At 33.1% G+C, this 19,939-nt stretch overlaps 4 protein-coding genes across 4 annotated transcripts; all 4 read right to left on the reverse strand.

The window, feature by feature from the left end:
* Positions 1-759: 759 nt before the first annotated feature.
* LOC131947051 (uncharacterized) lies at positions 760-2,331 on the reverse strand. The gene has a single exon (XM_059308136.1). The coding sequence runs from the start codon at positions 2,329-2,331 to the stop codon at positions 760-762; it is 1,572 nt and encodes a 523-aa protein (XP_059164119.1).
* Positions 2,332-2,425: 94 nt separating this feature from the next.
* Positions 2,426-7,281, reverse strand: LOC131947052 (kelch-like protein 41). The gene is made up of 2 exons (XM_059308137.1): positions 5,733-7,281; positions 2,426-2,508 (listed from the first exon to the last, which is right to left on the reverse strand). The coding sequence occupies exons 1-2, from the start codon at positions 7,279-7,281 to the stop codon at positions 2,426-2,428; spliced, it is 1,632 nt and encodes a 543-aa protein (XP_059164120.1).
* A 2,317-nt stretch (positions 7,282-9,598) lies between these two features.
* LOC131947074 (uncharacterized) lies at positions 9,599-11,313 on the reverse strand. Its single transcript, XM_059308153.1, has one exon. It carries the CDS (start codon positions 11,297-11,299, stop codon positions 9,689-9,691), a length of 1,611 nt encoding a protein of 536 aa, XP_059164136.1. The 5' UTR covers positions 11,300-11,313; the 3' UTR covers positions 9,599-9,688.
* Positions 11,314-17,696: 6,383 nt separating this feature from the next.
* On the reverse strand, positions 17,697-19,535 carry LOC131947054 (kelch-like protein 2). The gene has a single exon (XM_059308138.1). It carries the CDS (start codon positions 19,533-19,535, stop codon positions 17,697-17,699), a length of 1,839 nt encoding a protein of 612 aa, XP_059164121.1.
* Between the last annotated feature and the right edge of the window lie 404 nt (positions 19,536-19,939).

Raw genomic sequence — 19,939 nt, forward strand, 5'->3', positions numbered from 1 at the left:
ACGTCTGTTGATTTATCAACTTGAAAAGCAAACAACGGTTTAAAGCTTGATTTCATTATAACATTTTTATTTATTAGTATTACTAGGCAGAGATATTTGTTGCATCTTTACTGCACTGGAATTCCCAAGAATTAACTTCACCATCTTCAACATGCAGCGTTTGATGAGATGTTCTCCTATTGTGCTTTTTTTTTTGCTTGGCAATTTCTATCGCACCATCATTTGATGCTTGCACTAATGCTGTGTTTCCTTGGTGAAAACTTCCTGTTCGATCAAGTCTCTGACGTTTGCAACTAGCTTCATGCCGACGAAAGACCTCCATATCTCAAATGACGTTTAAGTTTTGGAGATTTCATAAACTCGTGACTGAGAACAATTTTGTATAGTACGCAAGGCCTCTTCCCTATTCCATTTCCAGTGATGTTAGTAAAGCCAAATTTCAGATATTTTTCTAAATATTTATGTTTTGTTTCTCATTACTAAGGTTTAGTATATCAGTTGGCGCCCCCCAGAAAGGCATTCGCGACCCCCAGGTTGGGAACCCGTGAATTAGACCATATCGCTCATGTTAGCAGTTTAAAATGGCGTATTGTATTATAAGAATCATATTTAAACATATTTAGAAAGTATATTGTCTAGAGACAAAAATATACATACATATCAGGAAAAATAATATTACTCTAAAGACAATAATAGTCAAGCAAAATCAAATTAAAAAAAATACAATGTATTTATTAGCTAGAAACTATACTCACAATTCTAATAATCACGCAGATATTCATTTGGTAATACAATCGGTATGAAGTTAGAAACTATATCATCAAATACGATTTGTTCTATTCTGGTAAAGTATTCAGGAACTGATGGCAGCCAATTTTTCATCGGCAGTGTTCTATGGGAACCAAATGCAATGACAAGTTTATCATTGTAGGGTATAGCACCCTGTAATAGGTTACATTGACCCCACAGTTTAAGAATAAATGTAAAGTCAATTTTTCTTCGAGATTCTACATTCGATATTTTCCATAAGTTACCGTTTGCCTGGAGAATAAAGCAGTCTGTGTCATTTCTGAAAGTGATTATATTATCTGCTGGCCCATCTAAATTGTCTAATCTGGTCCAAACGCTGGACGGAATACTATTCCTATATATAGCAGTCTCAGCAACGCCATTGTTTGTTTCAGCGCAAAATAATAAAATAAAATTTTCAAAAACTGAAGCGTGTCTGACGGATGCGTTTTCTGGAAACTCGTTGTATATAATTAATTTCAAGGTAACCGATTTAGGATTAATATTATAAACCTCTCTGTTAATTCTATCAAAAATGTAAATAAACTTTCCATGTGCAGCTAGAAGTACATCGTTGCTCGGCATATCAATCAGCTGCGTCCATCTTTCATCACACAACACAAACATTCGACAACGTCTCCGTGCGACATTTACCACCGCGTCTAGTCCTATGGCATACATTTCACTATCGAAAGCAACTAGCTTCACATTATAACGTAAATTACTGTTATCATAAATAACCGTATGCCTTTTTTTATTAGACATTTTCAGCACTTTAAACTGTCCATTGTCACAGGCATAAACACCAAAGTTTGAATACTCACTGCATTCTCTGTGTATGGCCGATGACGGCCAATGCCCATGTCTGTTATCGAGGACACGATAAGACAAAGCATTAACAATTATGTCTCTCGCGTCATTATTCTTAGAAATTAATTTACTATTATAAATATTCATGAGTACTGTTGGATTTACAAGACACGTTCTCACCAACTTCAACAGATCTGTAAATTTCTGTTTTCTCATATCGCTGCGTTGTTCATCGCTTATTGTGTTTGCTGTTCCTATCTTTTGTTTATGTTTTTTACATTTCTTTTGCTTTTTCTCGTTGCTAAGATCCCATTCGGTCCATTTTTGCACGGATTCTAAAACCACGTCCTCCGAACTAACAACGAGATCTTGGCTTGCAACAAACTCTTTAACTTTCTCATAAGGAAGTTTCAAGAACGTTGGAGTTATGCAAACTAGATCAAAGTTTCTAAGCATATATGTATGCAACCCTAAAATAACAGATTCGGAATCTAGTAGGTATGCTGTTTGATGAATAGCTTCCCATGTATAACTTGACAAGGAGCTCATTGCAAAATCTTCACAAAACTTGACCATAAACGGAATCTGTAACTGATGAACGGCTCGCCAAACTTGGATCAAGTTATCTACAGTTAAAATATCCACACCTGTGTAAATCTCCTTTAGAATTAAATTAAACACAGGAGCCGAAATGTCTTTTAACACAACACAGTTATCTTTTACCTCTCTCATTCCGGAACGGTAAACAGCTTGAAAGAAATCCGAACATGCACACAATAGAAAACGATGACATGGAATTGATTCGCCATCGATTAGAACGGTTAGGTCAAATAGTTGTTCTTGTGACCAAAAGTTCTCCAGACAAGTTACAATCTCTAAACAGACCTTCGAAGACTTCATTCTTAGAAGCTTAAAAAAATCAATAAATAGATACATAATTACATAATAAAAAAATACAGCTTTAAGATAGTGACTAGATATTCACAATACTAAAACCTATAATGCTTGTCTCTCTGCTTATAAGTATTTGATTTACAAATTTAATAAACATGTTATATATATATATATATATATATATATATATATATATATATATATATATATATATATCATGTTCGTTCAGTCTTTTATAATACCTTCCTTAAGGTGCGGTGTATGAAAAATACAACTTGAACAGAGATAAGAACATGTTTACAGGCCTAAGTCACTTCTCTCAATGGGAAATGGGTTATAATATATTACTACGCGCTATATCGCTAAATCGATAAATCAATGACTTTCGATCAACACAAAATCGATCCGTAAAATCATTATAAAGCAGCACTTCTATTGATCAAGTAGGTCTCACAAGCGTTCAACAAATCTAGTAAAAACATGTTCACAATATTAATTCACTAACGTATTTATTTAACCAAATAACGAACATAAATCTAAATAATTCTGCATACATCCCTTCAGGCTTTTATCCTTTGTTATTGTGTAATCATTGCATAAAAACAAAAAAAATATTTGCATTGAATGTGACTAATCATACTGAAAGTTCAATTACTTTTTAAAATGAGTTGTATATTATGCATGAAATAACAAGCTTGATAGTGCGTAACTCCTTTTGTTTCCATTAAAACTCTTTATACAGAAACCTACCGAATTTTTCTCGTGGGAGAAGAAAGTGTACCCTAAGTGAAGTTTAGATTTTAAGAATAATACAAATTCAAACAGACTTACCCTAACAACGAAGCGAGATGAACATGCTTTGTATGAGTAGCTAACCCTGCTGCAGTAAAAAAAAATCAGTTTTATTCTTGGAATTGTATTCTCCAGTAGAAAATGCAACTGCTTCTTTGCTGATGAGATATTTGTTTTAGCAACGGCAATATTACTGGTTGTACAATAAAGAGGTAAATAAAAGCCAGCCGCGTATAGGAATACTGAAAGTGATGTACTTGTAATTAAATTGTATTTGATGAATGCTGTCACACGCATTGGAGCTTGGTGTGTTCGAACAACATATTATTCTAACATAAAAGTTAACCTACGTTTTTTTCCTCTATTTATTATTTTCAAGTCATTAAAATTAATCGAATTAAAACAATTTTTTTTTTAATTTTGGAAAATATATTTTATTTGCAGTGTGCACATTGATTTAAAACGTTATAACATATTTGACTTAAACTTCATTAGGAATTTCAGAAACATTATTAAAGTTTGGAAATTTCTGTTTTGGTTTATACTGTAACTAGCTTTATCACTTCTATTTAGAAAAATAAAGCATAAGGCAAACTGCATTAGCGGAATATCGGATTTTAGTCCCAATAGCATATAATTCATGACGCTTACGTTCGTTCTAACCAGTGCGATAGACACTTGATACGATGGGGCGTTATAGTCGCTCACTAAATTCAATCAGGCGCGTACCATAGCACCTACGTTAGTTTTAAGGAGCATTCTACGATATTGACTAGGCGGCACACGGCATTCGATGATTAACCCGAGCCAGGGGCCGTACGCGATTTGACCCCGGGCTATCCTCGCTCTTGCTTCTATCCCTGCCCGTTGCTGGTCGTTTATAAACATTATAAATAGATCGCCAACTATTTAATCTTCAGGATAATAATTATCTCCTATTTTTCATCATTGGTGGTTGGCACACGGATTCAACATTCAATATCATGATCTTGTTAGACTAATTTAGAGATAGCTTTCACTTATCTCTCGTTTTTTTTATTGAATTTATGAACTTGGAAACGGATCAAGATTGTATTAAAAGATTTGATTACAACTAGAAAACCAGATAACCATTCAACTAACCAGGCAGCCTTTGACATTAATTGCAGTTTAAAATCTGAGTTTCAATTTAAAATACAAGTATGTTTGCGTGTTTAACTAGGCTTATGTGGAGTGCTGTATTATTTTTGTATGTGTTCATTGGTGTGGTTTTAATTTAATTTAGTTTTACAGATTGACTACTCCAACATATAACAAGGCAAGTGTTTCGATCTTAAAATATCCTTATATTTGTGTCTAAATATAAAAAAAAAAAACAACGAATGCAAAAAAATCAGATGAGAACATCTTTATTACGAATTTAATGAAATGTTAGAATACGTCTGGAACTATGATATATAATATGTACGTAAAAGAAACGTTATCACCGTTTACATATAAATATTTATTTCAGTTTTAATAGACTGTTTCAATGGTTTGTAAAATAACGTGTAGCTATTCCGAGAGTTACACTATGTAAGAGTATTAATTTATATATATATATATATATACATATACATGGCTTTTACAAATTAGATTTTTGTAATCAACAACAAAGTTTTATTTTAAAATGTTGTATTATTTTTTTAAAACAAAAATATATCAACCAACAAATAACGTTACATTATTTTTTTTTCTAAACTTTGTTATTTACAAACAGAAACAGTAACAATCTCTTAATTAAACACATGTATAATTAATTACACACATTTACAATTAATAAAACATCTATTGAGTGAATTAAGAATGGTTGTCTATTGATTATTTTACATATACTTTTATTTATATAACTAATTCATCAAAAACATTACGTTTAATTTAAGTTACATTTCTGGAACTGGCGCTTAATTGGACATCTAAACAGACAGTGCTGCAAGTTTTATGCCTAACCGCCTCTAATTTCTCAAACTTAAATTAGGTTTTCATCAGTTATGTGAACTTGGATACCTTTGACAAATTCAGTAAACTCTAAAAGGGACTATCGATGTTGAAGTCTTGTGCCCTAATGCTCAACGAATATGTAAATAGAATTTCAATTTAATGAGTTTAAAAGTATTTGTAAGAATGATTACCATTTTAATCTATTTGGTTTAATATTGTTGCCGTTGCTAAGGGAAGCAAACATTTCTTTTTTAAGGTAATTGGGATAAAATTTGAACAATAATTTTTAACACCCCAGTGTTTAAATTTTTTAAAGTTACCATAAACAGTATGTAACGCATTTGTTGGATCACTTAACGGACTGTTTCCAAAAATAATAACTTTGTTATTGTAGGTCAGGGCACCGAATAGCTTTTTTTCAAAATCCCACATTTTTGTTATAAACTTAAATTCAATACTATTCCTGACGAGTTTTACCGTCCACAAACTTCCATTCGTCTGCAAGATGTAAATGTTTTGGTCATTGTTAAAACTAATTATCTGCGTCGCTGGTCCATCAATATTATTCAAACGTGTCCAAACATTTGAATTAATATCCAACAAATGAACGGCTGTTTCATCTAGACCATTTTGGGCGACAGATTCAAACACTAAAATAAAATGTTCCACTGTCATCACATGCTGGATATCAATTATTTCAGAATAATCTGTGAATGTGTCCAATTGTTTTGTCTTAGGATTTACAGTGTATATTATACGATCGTCTTTATTAAAAACGAAAATAATATGCCCATGTGAGACTAACAGCACATTCCAAGTTGGCATTTGTACAACTTCAACCCAAGTATCGTTACACAGCACGCACAATCGACATACAACACCCTGACTATCAACAGATTGCACACCAATACCATACAACTCATTGTCAAAAGCAACCAATTGAATAGCTCGCTGTAAAAGCGCGGATTTGTTGATGCCGTACCATACTTCGTCTTCCGAGTTCAATGCTTTCAAATCACCTTTGCTATTTGCATACACTCCACAATGATAATATTCACCACAATGTCGATGGACGGCAGCCGAATGCCACTGTCCGTGTCTATAATCTATTACGTGATATAGACACGGGTTAAAAATTATGTTTCTTGCATCTTCATTTTCTGTAATTAGTTTCAGCTTGTAGACACGAGATAGAACTGTGGGATTTACAAGACATGTTCTCACCAGATTTAGAAGCCCAGTCAGGTTTTCTTTTCTGGTAGAGCAGCTACTGACAAATGTCTTATCCGGATGTTGCTCGCTATTTAAATTTAAAAATCCAGAACACAAGCTTTCTTCATCTGTAACTTTATTTTTCAAACTGTTTTCATTCTCCAAATCGTTCGTTTTGGTTTCATCATTAATCGGTGTGATTGATAAGTCATTGCTACTATTAATATCCTGAGCATTATCGACCCAGTTAATAACAGACTCCAGTACCACATCTTCTCTCCTGACTACCAGATCTTGACTTTTGATCAAATCACGAATCTCATTAAATTGAAGCTTTAAAAATGTTGTTGATTGACATATTTGTTCAAAGTTTTTTAACATAAATAGGTAAAGTTTTCCAAGAACATTTTCGGATTCTATAAGATTTGCTGTTTTGTAAATGTTTTCCCATGTTTCAGTTGAAATGAAATTGATAGCAAAATTTTCACAACATGTAACCATAAAACGAATCTGTAGCCGGTGAACAGCTTGCCAAACCTCTATAAAATTGTCTAACGTTAAACTATTTATGCCAGTGTATAATGTATTAAGAATCAACTCAAACACAGTGACCGATACATCTTGTAGAACAACACAGTTCTCTTTGACTTCCCTCATACCTGAACGAAAAAGTGCTTCAAAGTAATCCGAGCAAGCTTCCATGATGAATCGATGACATTCGATTGATACATCATCGATTTTAACAGTGAAATCAAGCAGCTGTTTTTTAGACCAGAAATCTCCTAGACATTTCACAATCCCAGTACACATCTCAGCTGAACTCATCTTTTAAATTAAACTGTGGAGATAATTTAAACAGAAATAATTATATTTTCTAATATTTAGAGCGAGATAAGTTAAATGTGAATATCGACTTTGTTTTGTGGAGCTAATTCACTGGACCTCACTCCAAAAATCACTCACATTTTCGTAAACAATCTTATTGTAGTATTGATTTATAAAACTTAAAAATGTTGTATAAATTTACTTATTTGGAGAAAAAAAACCTAGTAAAATGAACACTAAAAATACACAGCATGTGTTATTTAGTTATTTACATATTTGCATTTGTTACACTCGGCTTATTATGTATTTTGGGCTCGTTTGGGCCAGGTGTAACAATTGTAAATAAATACAATCCACAACGAGAATCTGTATCATGGGTGTATAATTATCATAAACCACAAGAACGAATTACAAGAAGAAAATATGATGAGTGGTACTTGATGTTGCCGCCACACCACATTGCTTCACACACTGCCTCGTTCACACACTTTGTCCCACTAGCACACAACTTACAAGGGGAGGCTACTCTAACATACACTATCTCCGTGCTTTCACATATTTTTGTTATAGACAATCCACGTCACAAATTTGTATTTCTATCTTTCCTAGTTAAAAGCATTAATCCTATTGATTATCGTATCAAACCATGGACTACTAAGGTATTTCTCACCCAATCTCACTAGTCACTCCATCATAATACAACTAGTGTTAAACATCAAAACTAATCTAAACTGCTAATATTGATAAGGTGTTTTCAGTGTTAGTTTCTTAAAAATGTCTTAACATTATAAGAATAGAAGCCCTAGAAGTAAAGGTCACTTTCATGTTAGAGGGAAGAATAGTCACTAAGAAATAACTGTCCCCTTCTATCCCAACAACCCACTCCCCAACCCCACCCCCACTCCGTCCAACTAATTTGAGTTAAAGGTATCAGGTTGTTTAAAATTATAATTATATTTATTATTTAGTATTTATTTAGTAATATTTATATTTGTTATTTTAATATTAATCGTAATCGCTACACCCAAGTCTCAAAATAAAGATTTTTCGCTGTGTCACTAAAGATAGTTACGCTAATGTATGTGTGTAATTCACATATAAAGCATGATATATAAACTTACCTATACAAGCGAAAGCGGTATGATTGTTCAGCTAAAACGTTCTACTCACTTTTGTGACACTGAATGACAAGTCACATATCCCTTCTAGTGCTGTAATGTGTAGAAACTGAAACTGACGCCGTGTTGTGCAGTAGAGATTTATTTATTGGCAACCACGTTCTAATTTTAGTAACAAGCTGTGTAAAGTGGTAGTTTTCACGAGCCAAGAATAAATTATCCCGAATTAAAAGTGTATGTGTTGTATAAACTTCACAAGGATTGAGTTGAGTATACATAATAATGTCATGGTATGAGACACCTCAAAGAAGACACAAAAAATTACATTTTATAACGATCCAAACCTAAAACCTGTCAAACATTTTAAAATAATTATTAAACTCCAATCGTATTTAAATTTGATTTAAAAGTGGCGATTTTTAAAGCAGAGAAAAATAAATCTTCCTACTACAAACCCAATATTAAATATATATTTAATTGATTTAACTATTAATCGAAGTAAGTAGTTCACCAAAGTAAAACGGCAACTGCAGAATATCCTGAATGTACCCGTTGACAGTGTGTGGGTCGGTGTGCATAACATTGAAACACATTATTTGATTCTGGATACTAGAATGGTATTAAATTACTGCTAACATTCTAATTTAAATAGCACACAGATGCACCCATAAACACTAGACACAAATCATGTTTTTTTTTATTATTATTATGTTTTATTATTAATTTTTTTGTAGATTTAATAAAAATTCAGAATGCTTGTAATTTGTCTACAGTGGCGATACAATTTAAAATTAAAATGTTCCAAAACTCAAGCTACTACATTTTTTTAACATGTAAAATGTATTTCGAAGTATTTAAAAATACGCTCAGATAACTTACATACGCACTGATATATACAACAACACCCTCAGTTTGTTTATTTTCTAAAGTTCACTATAACAACTTTCAAAATAACTTACAGTTTAATATTTGAAGTGGCTGTGTAGAACCTATAATTTATTGTAAACATAGTTTTACACAAATGCTGTACGATTATAGTAAATTGCACGTAAAAACTCTTTCTATATTTTCTGACGAATAATCACATTAATTAAATAGTATATCTACTATAAAATGAACAAAACCTAATAGTAAATTGCAACGTAAAACGTGTATCTGAATGTGTGATTGGTACAATTTATAACGATATAAGCCACACTTTATTATTGGGATGAAAACACAAAACATTTGATTACCAATGTTATTACAGTTAAAATTTAAAAAAAAATTAAATGATTTTAAAAAAATGTTTATGTGTCTGGCAGCAGAGATCGATTAGGTAGAGTCACAGGAATAAAATTAGAACAGTTATCATCAGATCCCCAATGTCTAACAGTTAAAAAATGATCAGAAACATTATACAATATTTTTTCATTTTTTGGATCCTTAGTAGGATTATTACCAAAAATTAGCAGCTTATCTCTGTAGGTTAATGCTCCGTACAACTTCTTATCAAAGTTCCATAACTTAACAATATACTTAAAATTCACTGTTTTTAAAGAATGTTTATATTCTATCATCCACAAACTGCCATTGGTCTGTAAAATGTAATTGTTGCGGTCATTTCTGAAACTAATCAGCTGTTCTGCTGGACCCTCCAGATTATCTAATCTGGTCCAAACTTTGGTATGAACGTCCAACGTGTAAACTGCCGTCTCATCTACACCGTTTTGTGTAACGGAGCAGAATATTAAAATATAATTGGCTAAACTCATAGCATGCTTGACATTAACTTTCGCAGGTGCATCGGAAAACTTTATTAATTTAGGTGTCCTCTGTTTGGGCTTGATGTTATACATAACATTATCACTTCTGTTTAAAATGTAAATACATTGCCCATGCGAAACCAAAAGTAAATCTCTGCCTGGCATTTGCATGACTTCCACCCAAGTATCCTCAGAAAAAACAAGCAAACGGCACATGACATTTTGATTGTTAACAGCTTGTATTCCAGTAGCGTATAGATCATTGTCAAAAACGACTAATTTAACTTCCCGCTGTAAATAATTACTTTTTGATGGAGTATACCGTTTTTCATTGCCTGCACCAATAACACGAATTGTGCCATCACTGTTAGCCCATACTCCAAACTGTATGTACCCATAACAAGACCTGTGTATAGCTGCAGATGACCATTGACCATCTCTAAAATCTTGGACATGGTATGATAAAGCGTTGAAAATGATTTCTCTTGCATCCTTGTCTTCAGAAATTAATTCAAGTTTGAATATATGTCGTAATAAAGTTGGACTTACTAAACACGTTCGAACAGCTGTTAAAAGCTCAGCCAGTTTAGATTTTCTATATAATATACTAATCAATTGATCTTCAGATTTAATATCAACATCTTTTTCAATATCCGTGTTCGATTTGTCACTTTTATTCTCAACAATGTCATCGGTTTCTCGTGTTTCTTCATTTTCACTTGAAGGCGTGATATACTGAACCCATTTGATCACAGCTTCCAGTACTAAATCTTCTCTACTGGCTACAAGATCCTGGCTTTTTATCAAATCCAAAACTTCTTCAAAAGAGAGGATTAAAAATGTTGAAGTTAAAGAAACATTGTCAAAGTTTATCAGCATAAAATTGTATAAATCACCCATTACAGTTTCGGAATTTAAAAGTTTTGCTGTTTTGTAAATTTTCTCCCAGGTAGTTGCTGATATCGATTTTGTGGCAAATGTCTCACAAATTGTTATCATAAACTTTATCTGTAACTGATGAACAGCTCGCCAAACTTCAATGAAATTGTCCAGTGTTAAAATATCTTCACCACTGTATATCGCCTTTAGAACCAACTTAAACACAGACACGGAAATATCACGTAAAACTACACAGTTCTCTGTGACTTCTCTCATACCTGAACGAAAAAGAGCTTGAAAGAAATCAGAACATGCCCATAGTATGAGTCGATGACATTTAATAGACTCGTCATCAATCTTGACTGTGGTATCAAACAGCTGATTTTCCTTCCACACATTCTCCAGACATTTCATTACTCCCGTATATATTTCTGTAGCACTCATCTGATCAAGAACATACATGCCTTAGAAGTATATATATATATATATATATATATATATATATATATATATATATATAAGTTGTATATAACCTAAACATTTAACATTATATTAATAGCACCACTTACCTTCGTACACGTCTTCAATTCTACGGTCTGCTAGGCTTTGTCGTTACTATGTTCTATGACACAGTTTTACCGGATCAAGCACACTTAGTGGTCCTATTTTTAGAATCACCTTGCGAATCGAAACTGAAACTACACACCTGGTTCACCTTACTTATTGATTTTTCGTTGTACATTTAGATCCACTAACAGTTTGAAGCGTGTATTGTCCTTTTTAAACATAGCGTGTTGGTATAACAATATTTTCTCTAATTTGTTATTTAAGTATATTCATTGGAACATCTGTAACGCTAGGGAATATGCGTTAAGATATTTTAACGATTTGAGACTTGTATACGCCAGCGATACCAGCAAAGCAAACACATCGTTATCGAGCAGCAAACATGTTAGCTCTCTTCATTTAAGCTTTCGTCTCTGGCTTTACAAGCGCAGAATAGCAAGACATGTTAAGATTATGTTCTTATGTTTTTGGTTTTATATAAAACAGAAACCCTGTGAGCAACTCATCCATGCACCTTCTTCTTCTTCTTCATTCTTAATTTTTAGTGTTGGAAGGGTTCGAGCCTTATCTGCCAGAGGGTTTGAACTCGAGATTTTTTTGAATGTATCAGTCATCAGCTTTTGCCGACTCGACCACGCCTCCATCACAATTAAGGATTACGTGTCAACTGGTTATGCGGCATTCAGGTCATTTACTCCGATTTGTCTAACCAAGAACAAACTACAAGGCAGCAGTTTTTTTATTTTGGAGTTTTCTATCCTAGATGAGTGGCTGTCCCCAGCTAACCCGAGGTTTCGAACTCGAGAGTTTTCGATTTAGCAATCATGAGCTTTACCGACTCGACCACGCCGACCGCTGATCCATGCACCACAACTACCGCGCCCCCCCCCCCCCCCCAACGAAATGAAATTTATATAGAAAATATATACTTTTAACAGTGTCCACCCCCCTTCCCCCCGAAGAAAGTCTACCCCCCCCCCCCCCGAAGAAAATTTCATGTGCCCCCCCCCCCCCCCGGAGAAAAAAAGTCTGGAAGAAACACTGGTCCTAACCGCTTTAATTCAGGCGTTCACCCACGAAAGAATAGTGTAATCCCAGGCCTAAAATTGTATTGTGTAAATAATAGGTCAAAATGTTGTTCAAGCATTGGTAACTTTAAGACACACAGCTGACAAATCAACATACATGTGTACATTAAGTCGATATTTTTATTCATTAAGAGAAGAAGTCAAGAATTTGAAACTGAAAAAAAAATGTTATCTGCTAAAGAAAGTTACAAAGGCCTTGAACTAAATGTAGGACACCGTATACCTAGACAGTACGACAAAAACAGGAATTCAGCTGTGCACATTAACTTTATTTAACCGACCGTATCATTTACTTGTCTTTAAAATCTTGTCTTACACGTATAATTAAAGAAAAAATATATAAATATAAAAAGGTACCTCGTCGGATCAAAGGATGCATTGGGCAAATAAAGTGCATCTGTTTCACTGACCTTAACATATACAGTTAAATGTGTGGTCAGCACTATCACCACGCGCTTTTATTTTTAATGACTTATGTTAAGACCCATTTCTACTGGACTATTTTTCGTGAATCAAACTCGAAACTTGTTGATCAGATATTGTGCGACCTTATGTCGGTCAAGCCGTTCCACATAGTGTAGAGAAAAGCATTCAACAGAAAAAAAATATTAGTAAAATAAGTTTTATAGCCCTTGAACTAAATTTAAGCCACAATGTAGAATGTCAAAATCTGGGACTGCCGAGATTAAAATGCCTCTATTTAGATTTGTTGAAGTCAGCCAACCATATCCTTTGCAGCAATGTTAGACAGAGAACTCGCTGTTCGTACAATTACACTCTGTATAGATGGGATTTAGTTGTACCTAATTGCTTAGGACGAAACACATTGCCTAATCGCCCCGTTGATTCAGTCCACAAATAAAATCAATTTAAATTTGATCAATGCGATTTAAGACGTTTCATTTGAAGTTCACAATAATAGTGATTTCCTATGTGTAACAATCTAAAGGAAAAACGTATAATGCTTAAAATAGTCTTTGAATTAAAATATAGCTACACAGTTATAATACAAAGGCAACGCTTCACAAATCTGTTCTCGAATGCAGTTGTTATCCTTCCACATTTCTTTTACAGCTTGATCAGGAGTCTAACTGACAATCTGATGGTCAACAACAGGAAAACATTATTGACTAATCTTAGCCTGTTTCATTAATTGTAGCGACTTATATCTTTAAAACAGACAGTTTAGGTATTATTAATGAAATGTGGTTGTCTACTAATGCTGACATCTTAAGTCCAATTAATTATAGTAACTGTATATATATATATATATATATATATATATATATATATATATATATATATATATATATATATATATATACTAATATATATACTACTTCGGTCACCGAAAATTACTCAAAATTAGAGAGAATTCGATATTTTAATTAAATGTAAAATTTCATCTTTCTATCTAAAACAGTACTCAAGTTACAGGCTTTTGAAAAAGTAGAATAAGTTCCACTTTCGGTTACTGGAATTCTCTGAAAATGTGTGTCTAGGACTAAGTGTCGCATGGCTACCGCGTTCCCTCTCCACCCCTATGTAATTAATTACTGTTATAACTGAGTCTATTGCTGATACTAGTTGGGTATTCCTCATTCCCCCACCGTCCACCGTCACCGACTGAATTGGGACAGGGAGTAATTTGCATCCCCATTCCACCTAGCTATGTACAGGCTAGGGGTAGTACCTGTCGCCTGGTCTTTGACCTGAGTCCCACCCAATTGTCCTGTCATGTAAATATAGGGAAACACGAAATGAGATACCCTATTGTATTCGACGTTAGTCTGGGAATAGACCTAAGGATGGATAGTGAAGGCCAGATACATAGGCAGTGGCGTAGCTAGGATTTTCGGGCCCCTGTACAAAAATAGTCAGTGGGCCCCTTCGTCAGCCGCTAGACAACAACAGAGTTAAACGTGGACATCTAAGAAATCGACTGCTACTTACGAGGGCGGAGATTTAATATTGTACATTTTATATTTTAAACTTCCCCTCTAACGTAAAATTCATTGCATAACAAGGCAAAGGAGAGGTCAGCATCGGGTAACATTATTTAGTCGTGACACCATGCCGAAAAAATTGTAAAATGTACTGTCAAAAATGTATGCAGTTAAAATAATAAATCAGTAAGAAAAGAGGGGTAACACCCAACCGAAAATGCAAAATTGTTGAAGGGGAGGGGAAGCGGTGGGGTGACTGACACCTTCACTAAACGCACACTGGGGACGCCGACCTTGTCATCACTAACGGAACACAATTTTTAAAACATTCTTATGATTTGTTTTGATTTCTTTTTCATGTTTTGAAGTTTGCAAAATGATCAATGAGTTCCCTGAAATACAGTTTTAGCTGGCCATATTACTGACCCAAAGGTCAAATCTACATTTTATTTCATAACATCATCATAATGAGCAAATAATTAGTTTTAAAAATTCCATTAGAGACAATAAAATTTCCTTCTCGATCACCATAGAATGCTACAGAAGTTTTATACCTTGGCAACACCGACCAGCTGTGCAGGACGCCCAATCAACGGAAGATAGGACAGACAGACAAACACAAATCTTATAATGTTAGTAGATCAGCAAACAAAATGTCATTAAGGTTAAAACTAGCAGAAAAACATTGAATGTTTTTTAACGTATCTTGTTGTAAAAACACTGCCCACGGTTTGTTATAAAAAAAAGTCTCATTTGTAATCAAGGATGTTTAGTAGGATGGAATTTTGGAGAGGGCAGACAGAAGGAAAATGCAAGTCTCTGGGAGTGGTGTAGGGATTTTCCCAGTCAGTTATTTGGGGAATTTAGCGATACATGTAAATGTACGAGTACCAGAAGTCGTATCTCACAAAAGAGTCTAAGTTCACCTTATTTATAGGCTAACTCTCTCATTGGCTTGCCCGTACTGTCTACACTATGAAATGACTGGGGGACTTTTTGAAATTATTATTTATTTCAACAGTAGAAAAAAACTGAATTTCCATTTTCTTTCTTAAATATATATATATATATATATATATATATATATATATATATATATATATATATATATATATATATATATATATATATATATATATTTAGCTCCATTGTCTGACGATTTTTTAACTTGGGAACGAGGAAATAAAAATGTGCGTTCTAAAATCACTTCCGATAAAAATGCTTCATTGATGTGTTAAAAAAAACTATAATAAAAAGAGCGCATTGTCTGTTTAAATTAGTTCGAACGTCAGTACCAGTTCTGTAGTCATCGGCAATAATAATGTTGGGATTATGGTTGATGTTATCGTTGAAATTGAGGATAGTAAAATAGCTGCTCGTACGTCTTACAAAATCCTACAAAAATGGCAATTTAAAAAGAAAGTGTCATTAGTAATTAGTACCAACGCCTGCTTCCAACCCCTCTACATGCTTACCAACAAAAATGAATCAGTGTTTACCCAATTAGTTTATTGGCTTACACTGGCTATTATCATTTTCATTTCACGTTTGTGCCCAAGACTCATGAGGCATACAAAGTAGAGATCATTTCTTACATTGATTTCGGCATACAAGACGTATCCATCAGGTATCCATCAGAGATTTTTGGACTACAGACTCAAGCCTGGAAGCCGCTAAGCGGAATCATGCTCTACCATTTGACTATTACAGCCATAAATTAATACATAGAATAATTTTGATCAAATATTTTCTCGAAACATAATTAGAGGAATTACAAAATTTCCTAAATTGCAATAATCTCCAAAGAGATGTAATCACATAACAACAACAATGAGAACACGAAATTAGTAATAAAAAAAATACTTTAATGGATCCTGTAATCATTCTGCATAATTTTAAATAAAGTAAAATATTAAATGCAACACGCACAGGACTGGGCTAACATACACATATATATTTATATAAAAATGTATGGGAACTGTGTCTCGATTTAGGCACATGCGAATAGAATGTATTGGAAATTTAACAATTTTCCCGCATTTATATAAAAATAGACGGGATTTTATTTTCAGAGGTTTATCTTCTTAGATTTTCCAGAAAAGTATTAGTTGATTTTTAAAAAGACTAGTCACTCTATTATATCTCTTTCTCGTGCAAAAGCATCTAAGTTATTTTAAATAATTATCTTTTCAAATACACAAGTTAAATGCTTTCTTGTTGATTTTCTAATTCTAAAATATAATGTTCTCATGTATTACAAATCATGAATGCTTAAAAACGTGTATATTATTTGTAGTAAACATTTCAGGATGTATGTATGATGAAAATAGTTTATTATTCGACTAGTCCCAATAACAAATTTTACTTTGGTGTTGTCAATTTATTAAGAGCTATTGCATACTTTATAATTGCTAAGTTGGTCTCGCCCATACATTTGTAGAAAATGTACATGTCCAAATATATTTCAAGGACGAATAATAGAAATTAAACATGCAATTTGCATATAACAAGAAAAGTAAGAAGGATTAATATGCATGTGCGTACATTTGGACTAAAAGAGACATAAAACGTATGTTGTATGTATATAAATATAAATATAAATATATATATATATATATATATATATATATATATATATATATATATATATATATATATATATATATATATATATATATATATATATGGGGTCATCTATAACTGACGTCACGCTTTTTTGACGATTTTTACCTTCCCCCTCCCTTCCGTCACACGTCGTCACAAAAAGCCAGACCCCCTCCCTAAAATGACGTCACACCTCAGCCTACAACCCCCCCCCCCCCCCAATTCCAGTTGAATTTTTTTTAAACATCGATATTTTTCTAAAATCTTGTCTGAACTCGTTTTCTAACATTGCTTTTTTATAATGCAAAAGTGTGACGTCACACCATCTTAACCTCCCCCCCTCCCCCTCATCACACACGGTCACAAAATTATGGACCCCCCTTCCCCCTACGAGTGTGTTGTCATTTATGGACGACCCCTATATGTATATATAATTTGTAATAGTATGCAATAAGTAGCACTGGTTAATTATGTCCAGGTATCTTCGCTGAGATAAATCGCGGGTATAGTGATCGGTATAAAATTTGAACATTTTCCACCATTACCAACTAACCCAACTGTTTTAAAGTGGCCAGGAATTTCACCTGATATACTATCGTCATCTGTTTGGTCTTCTTCATCATCATCATCTGTTTGTAATACTCCAACAGGTACATCTTTAGGGTGTAGTCCATTAAGTATCAGTTTCCTTTTATAAGTCAACGCACCATATAGTACTAACTCAAAATTACAAAGTTTTTTAAGGAATTTAAATTCAATTTTTCTGTCTTCAGACGAATGCAACAGCCAAATACTTCCGTTGCGCTGTATAATGTAGTTGTGTTGGTCTTTTCTGAAACTAATTAAATATTTTGCTGGTCCATCGATGCTTTCTAGTCGGGTCCAAGCTTTTGACAAAATATCAAATAGATAAACGGATGTCTGAATAATGCTGCCTTCACTTTTAGAGCAAAATAATAAAAGAAAATTGTCTATAACCAATGCATGCGTAACGTGTAATCTTTCAGGAAATTCAGCAACGTGTTTTATACAAGGACTTGAGTCTTTTGGATTGATGTTACATATAGCTTGATCATCTTTGTTTATGATGTAAATAAACTCTCCATGTGAAACTAATAGCAAATTGTAGCTTGGCATTTCTTTCAGCTCATACCAGCTGTTGCAACAGAATGCAAACATCTTACACGGCTCAGATGGGACGGCTGCTTTTCTTCCTGTGGCGTAGAGCTCTCCATTAAAAGAGACGAGTTGGACATTTTTTTTTAGGTATTCACATTTAGAAATATAGTACCACTCTTCCTCGTCCGCGGTTAGAACGCAAAAGCCTTCATAACTACTGAAAATTACCCCTGCTTGAACGTAACCACTACACGATCTGTGGATAGCTGCTGTTGGCCACTGACCGTGTCTGTAGACTTGCACGTGACTTTTTAAAGCGTTCAAAATTAAATCTTTTGAGGCAGTGTCGTGTGACAATAATTCCATTTTGTACACATGAACTAAAACAGCAGGACTCACTAGATACGTCCTCACTTGCTTCAGCAGTTTTGTGAGTTTTTCGCTTCTGGTGGAATGTTTAGTTACACAGTGGGAAATTGGTTCATTAGAAATTATTTTATCCAAATCAAGTTGAGTGAATTTGTATTCATTTTGAGTTCCACTTTTGCTAACAACTTTCTTAAGTTCATCTATACTCGAGTTATTATCGGAACCTATGTCAGGTGAGTAGTCGACCCATTGGATTACTGACTCAAGAACTAAATCTTCTTTGATGGCAACTAAATCTTGGCTTTTTATCAGATCCTTGACTTCATTAAAAGATAATTGTAGAAATACCGTTGAACGTCTAATTTCTTCAAAGTTTTTCAACATAAATATCTGGAGCTGATTTATGACTTTTTCTGAACATAAAAGTTTTGCATATATGTAAATATCCTCCCAAGTGTCCATTGTAATAGCATCAAAAGCAAAATCCTCACAACGTTCAACTAAAAAACCAATTTGCAGCATATTTACTGCTTTCCATATTTCACAAAGATTTTCTAAAGTTAAGACTATTTCACCAGTATAAAGTGCGTTTAGAATCGTTCGGAATACTTCGCCAGAAAAATAATTTAAAACACAAAAGTTCTCATTAGCTTCTTTCATACCAGAACGAAATAGCGCGTTGAAAAATTCAGAACATGCTGCTAACATAAGTCGGTGACATTCGAAGTTTTCATCTTCGATTTTGACTACATAGTCAACCAGTATTTTGTCTGTCAGACAGTTGAAGATCTTTCTGCAGATAATTTCTTGCGCATTCATTGTGTTATTGCACCTGTGGTAGAAAATTTATAAATTGCAAGGAAGCAGAAAAAATAGTTTTCAAATAACAATACACCCACTTACACCATATACATAATATATATAATAAATAAAAAAATAAAAACATAAAAAAATAAAAAAATAAAAAAAATAAAAAAATAAAAAAATAAAAAAATAAAAAAATAAAAAAATAAAAAAATAAAAAAATAAAAAAATAAAAAAAATAAAATAAAAAATAAATAAATAAATAAATAAATAAATAAATAAATAAATAAATAAATAAATAAATAAATAAATAAATAAATAAATAAATAAATAAATAAATAAATAAATAAATAAATAAATAAATAAATAAATAAATAAATAAATAAATAAATAAATAAATCAATAAATCAATAAATCAA

Source organism: Physella acuta, unplaced genomic scaffold (genome assembly GCF_028476545.2).
Source record: "Physella acuta isolate Inbredline_101_S28 unplaced genomic scaffold, ASM2847654v3 ptg000580l, whole genome shotgun sequence".
Lineage (NCBI taxonomy): Eukaryota > Metazoa > Mollusca > Gastropoda > Physidae > Physella > Physella acuta.

Excerpts from the sequence above, each read along its gene's own strand:
- LOC131947051 (XM_059308136.1), bottom strand. The coding sequence starts at position 2,331 with ATGAGAGAGGTAAAAGATAACTGTGTTGTGTTAAAAGACATTTCGGCT.
- LOC131947052 (XM_059308137.1), bottom strand. The coding sequence starts at position 7,281 with ATGAGTTCAGCTGAGATGTGTACTGGGATTGTGAAATGTCTAGGAGAT. Across the intron at positions 2,509-5,732 it reads CATCTTGCAGACGAATGGAA|CTTCTAAGAATGAAGTCTTC; the intron begins GTTTGTGGACGG and ends GATTTTTTTAAG.
- LOC131947074 (XM_059308153.1), bottom strand. The coding sequence starts at position 11,299 with ATGAGAGAAGTCACAGAGAACTGTGTAGTTTTACGTGATATTTCCGTG.
- LOC131947054 (XM_059308138.1), bottom strand. The coding sequence starts at position 19,535 with ATGAATGCGCAAGAAATTATCTGCAGAAAGATCTTCAACTGTCTGACA.